This window comes from Aythya ferina, assembly GCF_964211825.1.
Source record: "Aythya ferina genome assembly, chromosome: 6".
Classification (NCBI taxonomy): domain Eukaryota; kingdom Metazoa; phylum Chordata; class Aves; order Anseriformes; family Anatidae; genus Aythya; species Aythya ferina.
The window spans coordinates 21,729,622-21,743,726 of record NC_140303.1 but is presented as its reverse complement, the minus strand read 5'-3'; the positions used below and the strand labels follow the sequence as shown (position 1 = coordinate 21,743,726).

Below are 14,105 nucleotides of genomic sequence, written 5' to 3'. Positions count from 1 at the left end.
TGAAGCTAGAAAACCCCATAAAACATACATTCAATCTTGCAGAATATTAGTAGTAACATACAGGCACAGTTTTTCCCGTGGCTTAAAAAAATGCCATCTTAATCCCATTCTTGTCCAGTATAAATAAAATGTCGATGTGTTACTCAGCATATGTTTTTCTAATGCACTTACTCAAGTTAGAAGTAAGATGTTGGATACAACTCTCAAAGAACTCTTCATTGCCAGGTGGATCATAGTTCAGAACAGAGAAAAGGCAGAGAATAAAATACATTTCAAAGGGATGGATCTGGGGAAGAGAGGAAAAAGACATTGTAAAGCCAGTGTAAAATATTCTAATATTGCTTTATAATAAAAAAGGTTTCATAATTCGTTCAGAACAGGAAGACTAAGACTTTTTTTTTTTGGGGAGGGGGGTCCTTAGCTTTTACTGGAGAAAAATGAATAAAATAATAAAATGTGGAAGTCATTAAAATTGCAACTATGGCTAAAAATCAAAATCTATTTTATGTAGATAATCCAACTGTTACTGTATGCTTAGACTTTAACCTCTTAAAAAGGTTTCCCATCCAACGCTCTTAAAGAGAGTATGCTCTCACAAGAAAAAATTGAAAATTTTCAAAAAATTGAAAAAAGACAGCAGGAAAACATAGTAATTTTGACCAAAAAGACAGGGTACTGAGGAGATCCACACAAGAAGGGGTAATGAAAAAACATACACCATCTGATGTGGCTATACTGTAAGAAGATAAAAGAAATATTTAATTATAATGTACACCTGAATGCAAAGATGAGCTCCAAAGAGAGTTACACTGAAGAAAACGCTTAAGCTGTGGTTTGTTCTCTGAAACACATCAATTCAATGCTCAGGAGAAATCCCTAGCACTGTGCTGTTCTAGTCCACCACCTCCATCCTTCAAGAAAGATGTAGAAATAGAAAAGGTACTGGGAGTGTATGTTTCCATGTACAGCCACACTACATTGTTTATAACACGCAGCTGTGGAGAAGCTGAATGCTTCTCTTAATATAATGTACTGAAACTTTCAGATTTCATGTTTAAGGAATGGAAGGAAATGCTTTTAAACAATCATGAATAACTTAAAATAAAAAAAAAAAATCACTATCAGTGTGCCATTTTGTAAAGGCTTAAAAAATAAGTAGATTCAAATCCAGAAAAAAGAAAGTGTAGGACAGATCCATTAACAGCTATTAGAGAGGATTAATCATAGGCCATCTTTAGCCTACAAAATCTTGGCATTTGTGGAAGACTGTTCCAGGGAGAGGATCTCAAAACCTTTATTTGTCCTTGCTACCAAACTGCTTTCACATTTGTCAAAGCCTGGATCCTAAGCTAGAATGACTTCTGGCCCAATGCAAAAATACTGTTAAAAAGCTGCAAGTATCATGGAAAATAAGAGACAGCTACAGCAATCTAAGTATCTACTTAGAAAACAGTAGCCAAGTCCAAATCTGTATTTGAAATCTGTATTAATGGAATGAAATTACAAACTGCTTCATATAAAACTCCTGCAAGTGAGCTAAAAAGATTACTTGAGTACACTACCTAAGAACATCCCTTTTATTTTTATTTTTATGTTTACTCAAAATCCTCACTCACTTGAAATGGTAGATTCAAGAGAAAAACAAAACAAAACACAACCTTCAGGCAAAACCTGAAAATTTCAGGTAAAACCTGAAAACTTCAGGTAAAACCAGCCAATGGATTTTTAGGGCTTTAAACCTGTTCCATTTACTACTAATCTGTCCTTTCTTACTGAGTAACTTACACAGGAGATGGAAAGAAAAACGGTAATACCTTGTCTGTATTTTCAACAGTCACAGATGCTATTCTGTCAAGTAATGAAGGACAGCGGTGGTTTGTCTTTATGAGAAAAAAAGACAACTGTAATAAATTTGCCCATGTTACTCGGTCTATCAAGTGCTGACACGTGGCCACAGTTTGCTCCCTGATGACCTCCTGAAACCACTCTCCATTCACATGTGTGAGTTCTTCCAACAGAAGATTTAAATTCCCAGCTTTGCGAAGCCTCTGAAATCCACAGTCATTTATTTTCTGCAGAAGCTTTACACATAGCTCTGAAGTGTTTTGCCAGTGCAACTGGTCATAGTGATTCCATTTGATAAGAGCTGTAGCAATATAATTCAAATGCTGGAGATTGCACTGAGGTAGAATTGCTGTTGCTTTGTTTACAATGATTTCTTCTACTTGAGAGGAAGGAAGCATGGCCAGAACACGAATTATTGCAGCAGTATCAGCAGGTATGACACTAGATTTTAAAAAACTGGAAGAGATGCAAAAGAAAAATAGGCCATCAGTACTGACATAGGGCAAATGTTAAAATAAATCAGTAAATTACATGCATGAAAATTCTATTCAAAAAGTCAAGAACAGCACATTGTTTCAAGCATAAGTACAAAATGAATGACATTGTAGAAGTTCACATAGAGAATGACTACCAGCTTTTTTCATTCCAAGATTAGCTTCTTTCTTCTGATTTATTCAAAATTGAAAAAAAGAAGGTGACGGGGCATCTAAGCCAGTGAGGCTTCACGTGTTACTGAGAACACAAAAGTCCTTAATAAGGATAGATCTGTCCTTGTTAGCCGAGTCTGTGGGTTTCTAGGGCCTGGATAATTTCTGTGACTGCCAAATTAACTCCTTAGCAGGCGTCATGGGGAGCACCAAGTTCTGAGATGCCTGAGGAACAAAGGTATCATCCACAAAAAAACACGTTCAGCCAGGGCACTTCATTCCTAGAGGCTGAGAAGTGAAAGTGATGGTGGCAGATCTCTTTTCCCACAATTCCAGAATTTCCCATTCTATGTGGCAGCTTCATAACCACGAGAACTAGGAAGTTCTTCAATCAATAGAAGACTACTTCTGCATCATAATTTCACTTGTTCCCACCAGGACACCCTTACTATATACTTTTCATTACTTGTTCCTTCAAGTATCAGAGAAGACAGTAATGCATAGCCTTCCTGTAAAGTACCAGTAAAAATTTCCTGTTCAATGTCTTTATTTTGCAGTGGCCAATGGAGGGAAGAGAAAATCTATTTTAAAAAGATATCAAATTTACTAGCAGATACTGCTAGGTCTACAGTTGAGACAATATCAATTTCCTGTCCTTTCACGTACGTGTTCACAGAATCAAATTGTTTTGAGTTTGTTACTTCTTCATATTTCATGAAAACAATTTAACGTTTTAGCTTGTTATTTAAAATATTTAGACAACTGTGTAATACTTCAATAGGCCATTACTTTTTCAGGAATACATACTTACCCAAATAGCGATGTTTTTAGTTTGGCAAACAGCTCCTGATCGCGGCAACGCAATAACATCAAATACTGCGTTAACTTTATCAACTGTAATACATGATAGCTATCCAAGTGTTTGTGCAGAACAGAAACCATTCTGAATACAAACAGAAAAAGATGGCATGGTATTATGTTAATGCAAAAGATACTGCAAAACACAACATGCCATATGAAAAAGGGGTGTCCCACATTGCACAGTACCTAAGTGGAGGGTTGTATACACCTGTACTCCTCTCCACCTCAGTTTTGATGGTGCTCCACTTAGATGCAACAGCCTCTCTCCAGCTGAGGGCTTTAGTTATTTAATCTACTATCACAGCAAAACAGCTACTCCTCTCTAATTACTTCTGATACAGAATTTACAACCAGTTAAATTTAGATCATTGGAACGAGCGAATCAAGAATGGGAAAAAACAGAACACCACTGCCAGGTTCAACACAACTATACTCATTTAAACTGTAACTGTAGTGTCGCTACATCTATGTTGGTCTAAAACTGCCAGAGAGGTCTAGATTTGTATAGTGTGGTAATGACTTCTATTAAGACCTTTTTTAGACAGTGAGATTCAAGGAGAAAAAGCATGAATTCACCTGGTCTTCCCATCAATACCACAGTTACATTTGTCTATTTTCTTACAAGGATCTATTTGGTTCATACAACTACGTTCAATCTGGGGTGCTCATAACCTGCTTTTAACTCTGTTCCATATCACATATCTGATGATAGTCTCATACACCTAAAACCTCAATTGCTTGCACCCTAACTGTATCAAAGATAGTACCTCTCCTATAAACCATGTTCAATTTACAATTGCAGAAAATCTAGGCTTGGTTCTTAACAATACAACTTAGTTCAAATTAGAGCACAATAACTTTTGAAGAAACAACTCGCATCAGTAACGTGTCCCTAAGATAGGACGCGTTCTCTACAACTTCATGTATGCTCATTTCTCTCATAAAATTATAGTAATTGTTAGAGAATAAGTTTATTCAGAAAAGATATAGTAAAGAAGATAAAAGTTGTATTATATTATCTCAATAAGATTCAAATGCCCTTCTACGAAATTCCTGAACTGTCTCAACTACTTCTGGGTCAAGGTGTGATATTCTGAAGTCTGTAATAGCTAATTATATAGAGTGTATGCATTTGTATGTAAGTGACACACTCTCCACTCCCAGTGGGATATTACATAGTTTTTCATACTACATGGAAATAATTTGCCTATAGAAGAAAACCATTTAATAGTATAAAAAAAATTACTTTTTGAGTAGATGAGAATTTCTACATTTCATTTTCTGCATTGTCTTTAGTATCCCCAACACCTGATGACTGCTAAATCCTTCTGCCATGTGCGCTGCAGTCACTAGCAACCTGAAGAGGAAAAGAAAAGATTTATTCTCCTAAGCAAAATTTTTGAAAAGATGGAGCAAAGATTGTAGCAATGTTCTTTGTCTGGGAGGAAAAAGAACCAACATACTACTTTAGGAAATACAGGAAAACCAAGGGCCTTTATTTTGTGAACCCTTCTTCTGAACAGTATGGCAAAGATCTATGGCACAGATAGAGACGCAAACGTACTACATCAGGTCAGCAAGTCCAATACTTCTGAAAGTAGTACAAAAATAAGGAAGATACTCTAAAGCACTAAACAATTCACCATCAATCAGCAAACTACAGATAACAGAATCAAACATGAGTTGTTCTGAGACAAGTAAGACTAATAACTTTCTGCTTCACTTTGACCTTCAATAAGAAGTACAGAAAGATCTAGGAAAAGGTTTTGGCCACCTGTGGCAAAACCAGTACAGGCTTTCATAACTGATTGTACAGTATATCCAGAGCTCTGAATAGAAGTAAGTGCTCATGAAGAAAAGCCTGATAATATGACTAATCATAATTAACATAGCAAATTCTGCCTAAAACCGAAGACTTTGAGAGATCCATGACTACCACCACCCCCAAAGAAGATTTTGTGGTGCAAGACAAACAGGCAGAGCAAGATCTGCCACACAACACTATGCTCTAATTGCTAAATTAATGCTGGAGGGTTCCCTGCTGCCATCCCTTCATATAGAATAGGATGTACAGCAAACTGAGATAGGACAAGACTCAGGCTGTTTCAGCTACTGCACATCTTAAAAGGAAAAAGCAACACATGCTAATGCATGTATTTCTCAGGGGAAAGTCAGTAAGTTTGTTAACACCATCCCCTGTGAAAGGAAATGATTCAGTTTAAGAGACAGAGCTGCAGGATGGCCTTGAATAACAGTATTCCCACTCCCCTTTGTTTATTAGATCCAGCTTTTGATGCAACTGCCACAAGACAAACTGCTATGACAGTGTTTCCAAAATTAAATAATTCATTGCTATAAAGTTACAACTAGAAAACCTAATGCTCAGCTCATGGAGAGACTCAGAAATTCCCTGAGACACTAAATCATTTTCAATTTGTGTGTAAGATTACGTGTAAGTCATAAATAAGACAAAATTGTTAATAAACTTACCTTTCTCTCACCTTGGATCCGGCCATAGGCCCAAGAATAAAAAATAATTTTGAAAAGGTTTCAGGATCATGATAATCATCTATCGATTCAGACAGCAGCTGTTTAGCAACCAAGCGGAATTCAGCACTGTCAAAACCCAGCTGCTCATACAGTCCGAAAATAATACTAATATTGTGTAAATCAAGCTGGGAGGCACTTTTAAGGAAAATCTTATTACATTTTTCTAGCAATGGATAGTATGTCAGTTTAACATTTTGAAGAAATTGTGTTATTCTTTTGGCGTAATTGAAGTAGACCTCATCCTCTTCTCCTAAGAGCTGTTCAGCCTTCTTTAGTAATCGATCTCGAAAACTCTGTGAGATAACATCAGATATGCTGATCATCAAAACTGACAAAATCCTAAAAAGATTCAAAAGATTTTATGCTTACAGATTGAACATAGTAAGTAACACATTTCAGACTTCTTAAATAAACTAGCCAAAGAAAGGAATGTTAGTTAGAATGTTGCTGACTTCTGTGTCATGGAGAATTTTAAATCTGATGTACAAAAAATAGCTAAGCAAAAATCACTTGTCTAAATAATTTCAAAATTCTGCTTCCAGTGAATTACTGAAATGACCGTGATTTTCGAACCACCTCCGACAAAGTTGTTTATGATAAAAATGTTTGCCTAATGCACACCCCTGACTTGCCTAACTCAAATATGCAAAAAGATCTTTGATGTTCAATGAAAACTAAAGAAACCCAATCAATCCTCAAGAGACAGACTGGGGAAACTAGTCACTACCATTCCTAAAGAAAAAATCCCTTCCTAAGGGGATAACTAAAACCAAAGGTGAATCAATCCTTTAAAGAAATGCTGTCTCATTCAGTTAGATTCATAAACTGGCTGCCCGTATCTGTAAAAAAATAATAATAATAATAATAAAGAAGTAAAGAAGTTGAGACTGGTGGTGGTGCTGTAAAAAGAAATAAAAAAAGAGCAGCCTAGAGCAGCCTTTACTAAAATGACCCAGACAGAACAGAGGCAAGAAAAAGAAGCTCAGACTCTTTTGACAAGGAAGACAGGTTTTAAGTCATTTTAATATTAAGGTAATCCGATAAATATCTTAGTGAGAGAATTGATTCATTTAACTTGTCAAAAAACAGTCTAAAAATGACACTGCTTTAAGATTCCATATTACTACTCACAATAATAAACTATACTAATGTCATAAAAGAGAAACTATTCATCTCATAGTAGACAGACAAGTTCTAGTGAATCACTAGCCTCTAAATTCTCAGAAAACTCCATGTAAAATTTAGAATCTGGTTAAAGAAATACCTGCTGTTTTTCCACTGTAAGTGGAACATCAGTTTTAATTCAGCACTTAGATTGGTTATAGAGAAACTCTTCACAAAGTAATTGGGAAAATAGAGTCACCTGAGCAAACCTGTCCATGAAAAGCCCAAATTGGGAAGAAAAAAACAAACAAACAAACAAAAAAACTTCAGTTAAGAAAAATGGAAAGTGTTTAACAAAGAAACCCCAGCAGTTGTGACATACTGCTTCTCATGCTACTCAATTTCACTCTTGACGCTTACCTTATATCCTCTATAGAATCCAGTTTCATGTCCACAATATGAGCTATTTTGCCAATTACGGGACTAAACTGTCTGTGCTGCTTGTATAAACACAGTGCAAATTTCGACAGAGCTGGTAAACTAAGCCTGTTAAGACATCAAAGAAAGAAAAGATTATTTGCCTTTTATTTCTAGTAAATAGCAAGGCAAAAAACTAATTCAGCAACTGTATAAAAGGTTACACTCACATTACAAAACAAAGAAATGATATTTACACATTTCCTATTTGGTCACCTACAGTGATACCTTGAACTTTGTCAAAATACCTCCGTACTTTATATGAAAACATACTGTGCACACACAGCTCTCCAAAAAATGGAAGTTCTTCAGTTTAATCAGATCAGTTTAAGAGATCTATGAAGATTACATCCTGAAGCAATAAATTCTGAAATAGCTAAAATTGATGTAAATTATTACCTAAATGTCATTTTGTGTTCATGCTACACTGAATTTATTTACTTGTCAAGATGCCCCAGGTGTTAAGCTGGGAAAGGCAATTCTGTGATGTTGGTGCCCAGACTGACACTCCTGCCATTAAGCTGAGATGAAAAAATTAAAATTACAATACTAAAAATTAGTATTACAATACTAAAAAAAAAACAAAAAAAATCACAATGGGAAAATACTGGTGTTTTAAAATAATACTTAAAAAAATATTACTAGTATTAAGATGAGCTGGTACTCATCATTACTAGTATTAAGATGAGCTCGTAGCTGGTTTCAAACTACCATTTCAAAGTTGGACAGCAAGCACGAAGTTATCATTGTAAACATCAAAACTTGCAATTTGCTTCAGACATAAATCACAGGCAATATATTTCAAAATCCATGTTAGACATCCATTGTTGCAGTATCTGAATCTCTTCAGCATCCAAGTACCAAACTCCATCAACTCAAAGCCTCAACATTATATAAAAATAATTTCCAAAACCTTCAAAAGGCAACTGACACTTAAAATACTCACATAATGTTTGAAACATTATCTTGTAAATACTCTTTGAGAACTCTGAATAGCATTGTGTGAGGCAAACCATGCCTACACCTTACACCCTTCACAAAGCACACAATTACAGTACTTGCCTTTCTAATCTTTTCCATGCTTCTGTAACAAGCACTCCTGCTAGAGAATCATGGTCTTCAACATTGAGCCTTCAGAACGAAAACGTAACAGTTTGAAAGTTTGCTTCAGAAATTGAAAGGAAATCACGCAAGAGACATATCTTCACATTATGTATCACATCTTATGTTTCTACCACTCCCTCCAAACGTATCTAAGAACACATTATAAACATTTGTGCACTAATCATAACCCCATTTACTGGGAGTGCAAAACATATCAATCCTGCTTGGAGCTGGCAAATTGAGGCATAGAAAGTTGTCACACAGTAAGAGTACAGAAGCTCAGGCAGAACAGCGTCCCCATTTCCTCATAGTTGGAATTTGGACTCACAGCGACACTCTTTTTATTACCAGATACAGAATGTATAGATGTGGAATTCAACATAATGCTGCCTACCTCTGAATACTGTACAGGGTGTCCACTATCAACTCATTTTCCATGTGTTCTACCTTGTTTTCTGCTAAAACGCAAAGAGCAAGAAACTGGGAGTGATTTCTTACATAGTCACTAGTCCTTAAGAGAAGGGGCCTCTTCTTTTGCAATTGCCACAGCACATTCAGTGCAATTCCCACGTGTTTTTCAGAAAGCCTGGCCTTGTTCCTTCCAACAAGACTGAACACTTCATCTTCATGGGTGCAGTTATTTATCTGGCTCAAAAGCAGATCACTACTCAGAGTTCGAGCTTGGTAACGTCTCAGTGCAAACAAATAAACCTTCCTCAAACAAAGCATTTTGCTAAGTCCACCAGCTATCTTTAAAGTGTCCAGAAAGGTCCTTTCATTTTTCACAGTAAAACATGTTCTTGCAAAGAACAAACTCGGGCATTTGGAAGACAGACGATTATTTTCCTTTCATCCAGTAGGGCCACTGTATTAAGAATAATTCATTTCTGAGGTACCTGGAGTAAGATAGAATTAAAGCAGTCACGTACAGTCATCATTACCAACTAAAAATCAATGTCTCTGCCTTTTAATCTTCTAAGTTAACATAAGCTTAAGAAAAACATACATCCTGAATTCTTCTCAGAGAACCTCCTAACAACGTACACCAAAACACTCAAAAGCGCTAAGAAAACCTGTCTGCGTGGTAAATTTTCAGATTTAGAAACCTACCTCTAAAACGCATGTGCTGTCATGCTAAAATTGAGAAGGCAAAGATGGGCTCTATAACGTGCCGGCAGCATGTTCCCAAACTGGGGTCTGGGAACTGAAAGGAAACAACTGTTGGCAGTAAAAGGAAGTGACCCAGCAAGAGCTCCTGAGCTGGCATCGCTGGGTGACTCCAGACCTATACCTCTGCCCAGCCCACACTAACAGCAACTGTTCCCGGCCTATGAGTCTCTCCCAGCGTTTTCTTTTCACTCTGCTCTCTCTAGTCCATGTTTTGTAAACAATGAAGACTTTGCTATTTGACTTCTAGTCACAAAGGTTCACCACATCTGTAACACAGAACGATGATCAGTCCCATCAGCTAAAATCACTGTACAAAATAAAAACAAGCTAATTCCCCAAATGACAGTGGAAACTACAGTTTTATCTAAAAAAAAAAATTGGCAAATAGTGATTTGTTTTCTTAATATATCCCCCAATTTATATAGTGCCAACAATTACATATTCTACAAGCTACAGAATTGGTTCTGAGCTGCAGAACATAGACCAGATGTGGTAAATACTGTGGTACACCAAAAAGACCCATTAAATTCCCTTAAATCAGAGACCATGGAAAAGTCCAGAAGTCTTGCTTTAGGGGATATAACCACTACCAACAAAAATTATCAACATACCTTATTCCCATCAACAAAAACGAACGATCTTCAGCTGGAGGCATGATTCCATCAGTCTAACATTATCAAGACCAGAGCAGCAACAGGTACTAGGTCTCTACTGAGAAAGAAAAAAAAACTTCTCATATGAGATTTTAAAATGTAGATTCAGTAAGCTGAAATACAGAACGAAGATTGGTCGAGCCACTGCTAAATCACAATCTAGCAACTTTAACAAAAATCACAAGTACTAAATTGACCGCTTTTACAAGACCATTCAGCAATTTTTTTATCCCACATATTTTCCAAGCTTTTTTAAAAATACTTCCTCTGTTCCCTTTTGCTGGGTAGATGCATATATATGAAGAAAATCATACAGAGCAACCATAGCCAAAAGCAGAAACTGTTGACTGTTCCACCAACAGCTTGTAAGTAGAAGCTGCTATCAGAATTACTGAGCTACACAAACAACCTATTTTTTCCTCTTTGTAAACTAATGTGTTTCCTCTCTAATGATGTGATAGCAAAATACAGCTTGAAAACTAGCACAGTTTTAACCTTTTTGCAAGACCACATCTGGAGTCCTAGCTGTAAATGAGTATTTTTGTATTATTATTATTATCCTTTTGGAGAACTAAGACAGCATCAGAGGAATCCCTTTAAAAGAATGCTCATATATTTAAACTTGTTTTTAAGAATTTATACAATGTATTACAAAACATTAATTTTTATTAGGATATTTTTGCCATGTTTACTGTTCCTCTATTTTCATATGTCCATGTGGTTGCAAAAAAAATTACCTTATCAATTAACCTTTATTCTCCACCACACTGGCAAGCTACTCAGCTATAAGACAGAATGAAGTAAATAAAATAGATAAAGAAAAGACAAAAACGTCACACGCAGAATTTCCCCATAAGCCCAGGTAATGCATCCACTCCCCCTCTTGTGCTGCAATGGACCGTGCATCCCCTGTGCTAGTGACTGGGATCTCTGTAGAAAAAAAACTGCAGGAAGTTTTCAAGGATTTGCCTTTCTGGAAGGTATTTAGCAGATGCAAGGGATTTATCACAAGCTTTTATGTGGCTTAAGTTGTAATTAATTTTAATATCTTATAAAAAGAAACCCAAGAGGAAACATCGTATGTTTTTAAACTTAGGAATACATGGATTAAGAGTAGGAAACGATTACCCACCTAAGTAACTATCCTCTTCTATCTACCATACAAACTTAAAGCACAACAAATTATTTTAATTATTTAATAATTTAATAAAGTATCTTAAAACAGCTAAAAGCGGACGAAACTTAGTAAGTATTATCAAGACCGCATTATAAACTGGGGTAAGGCAGGAAATTCTCCGCACAGGACACGCGTACACCCTCTGCGCGCCGAGGACGACAGGCGCAGAGCGTTAAGAGGCTCAGGCATTAAGAGAACCGCTTATGCCACACGGGACGCTTTCCACCCGCCTCTGAGCGCTACCTCCCCTCCTGTGAGCCGAGCCGCGGCCACGCGTGTGGCTGGCAGAGCTCCTGGCGCGGCCTTCCTCCCTTCCTCCCCTTCCTCCTCTACCTCCCCTTCCGAGGCCGCCTCCCACTTCCCCGCCGAGCGGTGGTGACTCGGAAGCGCTTCAGAGGCGGCGGGAACGGCAGGGCGCTCCGCCGGCGGCCCGGGCCTTCCACCCTTGCCCTGTCCGGCGCCGCCTGCCCTCACCGCTGCCCTGAGGGGCCCCGGCCCGGTCCCGCCGCCCCTACCGGGCCAGGCCGTCGGCGCCCGCCGGTTGGCGGAGGGGTGGAGGCCGCCCGGGGGGCACAGCCTCGGCCGCGGGGTGCGAGGTGTGTCCTTGGTGCTGGCTTAAAGATTAAATAAGGAAACGCAGGAATCAGTGTTGTGTGCGACTTTTAAGGCATCCCGACGCCCGCAGAGCAAAATCTGACAAGTCCTTAACTCGCGTTTTCGCAAGACTTCTGCCATGCAAGCCATGGAAGGAGGCTGCTCGCTTAAAACAAACACGTTGCCTCGCCTCTGTGCTGTGTGGTGCGTCTCTGCGCTGCCTTGGTGTGTGCCCCAACACAGCATCCCCATGAGCTGCCAGATGTACGGAAAAAGGGGAAAAAAATAGGCCTTCCAAAACAAATAAAAGAATATTTTTAAAGTTCCAAGGCCATATTATTATCTGTAGGTTCGTGCCTGGTGCACCCCACCAATATCAATTATTAAGGTCCCATTAACAAAACCAACTTTTATATAACATATTTGGAGGGGAGAAACACCATCTCTGCCCAGAAAAATCACACTGGGACTGAAGTTCAACAAGAGTGAAGTTCATGTGTTTGGCTTCACTGTACTGGAATTAACATTACCTTATTTGTACATTATATTTTTCTATGCTTTACCAAAAAGAAAGTTTAAAAATATGAGTTCTAGTACACACATCTGACATGTTGTAACATGTATGTTGTTTACATTGTATATGTATAGCTCCAGATCATCTTTCTGGACCTTCTCTATCATCATCTAAAATAACAAAAACCATCTAACAGCTAATGATGTGGTCAGTCACATCGTTCGATTTAAGGCAACGATAAAGTCATACTCATCGTGCTCATTTATTCTTCTAGCTTCTGCGGTGCAGTCTGAGATCATTATCATTCTATCTAAAATCACAACCAGTATTATTACCATGACCAACTTTTGAGTTAAGTGACTGCCTGTTTTATAGCTGGTTTGGTTTTGTCTTTTTTCTATTGTTGACCGCATTTATATCTCAAATAGTGGATGCTTATGAATATGGAAATCTCACAAAGTAGTAAGGTATGCCCTATTTTGGGTAGCACGTACCTTTTAAGAGAATCTCAGGCCTTGTGCAAACTAGCAAGGAACTCCAGGAATCTAATTTCCCTGTATAAAAGTAAACTTTTCAATATTTGTATGTAAGGACTTCTGCAAATTATGTGCATTTTTCAATTACAAAATGCTGAATATTTTAATTTTGACTCGTCAATTAGCTAATCAATTAATAATGCAAATTAAAAATGTTAAATTGCCTTAAATTTTAAGTTGGGAAGAAAACAAGATTTACCGAAGTATGTTGTGCTGAAACTGGTATTGATTCGCTAAACAGTACTCTGATCACCAACTATTACAGGATTTCATAACTCACAGGGGCCAGTCTCTATTTTCCTTTTTTTTTTTTTTTTTTCTGGCAGAAATTTGGAAGGAGGAAATTAATTTTCCAACAGGAACAGAAGCCTGTTGAACATAGCACTTTCATTATTTCCTGTTATGTACAATTACCAGCTCGCTGGTCTGAGTAGTATGTGTGTGCTTCGGGGTGAGTCTGACTAAATTTTGAAGGGGCTCACAACTTTATGTTGTGTCATAAAATGTCATGTCCCTACGTCTATTACAAATTGATATAAACTTTGAATAGGACTAGAGATGCGCGATAAGATCAGGAACTTTGTTCCACATGAACTTCTGCAGGAAATTTCCCGTTTCAGCTCCTTACGAGCCCTAATGACGCGCGCCGAGCCCCCATAGCAGGCGGTGTGGGACGCCTCCTTTACCTATGTCCCGGTCACTCCGGACGCCGAGACGTGGCTGGGGAGGGGGGGGTGAAGCCCAGCAGCAGCAGTCCGGGGCGCTTCGGGCGGCCGAGCCCCGCTGTGCCGGCAGGGGGAGGCCCGGCCCCCCGCCACACGGGCACCCTCCCGGCCCCGCTGGGGGCGGCGGGCAGCAGGGGTGGCGGGAGCG

The 14,105-nt window shown here is 38.2% G+C and overlaps 1 protein-coding gene across 18 annotated transcripts in view; it reads right to left on the bottom strand.

Moving 5' to 3' along the window:
- FASTKD1 (FAST kinase domains 1) overlaps nucleotides 1-14,035 on the bottom strand; it is a 33,663-nt gene extending 19,628 nt beyond the window's left edge. For 5 of the 18 annotated variants that reach the window (XM_084523341.1, XM_084523336.1, XM_084523347.1 and 2 more), the window contains exons 1-10: nucleotides 11,832-11,914; nucleotides 10,370-10,469; nucleotides 8,983-9,484; nucleotides 8,547-8,615; nucleotides 7,428-7,553; nucleotides 5,844-6,242; nucleotides 4,600-4,710; nucleotides 3,304-3,435; nucleotides 1,815-2,301; nucleotides 172-286 (exon numbers count right to left, since the gene is read on the bottom strand). In XM_084523341.1, coding sequence (XP_084379467.1) covers nucleotides 172-286; nucleotides 1,815-2,301; nucleotides 3,304-3,435; nucleotides 4,600-4,710; nucleotides 5,844-6,242; nucleotides 7,428-7,553; nucleotides 8,547-8,615; nucleotides 8,983-9,317 — 1,774 coding nt within the window. In that variant the 5' untranslated portion in view covers nucleotides 9,318-9,484; nucleotides 10,370-10,469; nucleotides 11,832-11,914. Of the gene's footprint in view, nucleotides 1-171; nucleotides 287-1,814; nucleotides 2,302-3,303; nucleotides 3,436-4,599; nucleotides 4,711-5,843; nucleotides 6,243-7,427; nucleotides 7,554-8,546; nucleotides 8,616-8,982; nucleotides 9,485-9,698; nucleotides 9,793-10,369; nucleotides 10,470-11,148; nucleotides 11,524-11,543; nucleotides 11,925-13,918 lie in introns of those variants that run through there. The other 13 variants (XM_084523339.1, XM_084523352.1, XM_084523340.1 and 10 more) reach the window with 13 other exon arrangements.
- Between the last annotated feature and the right edge of the window lie 70 nt (nucleotides 14,036-14,105).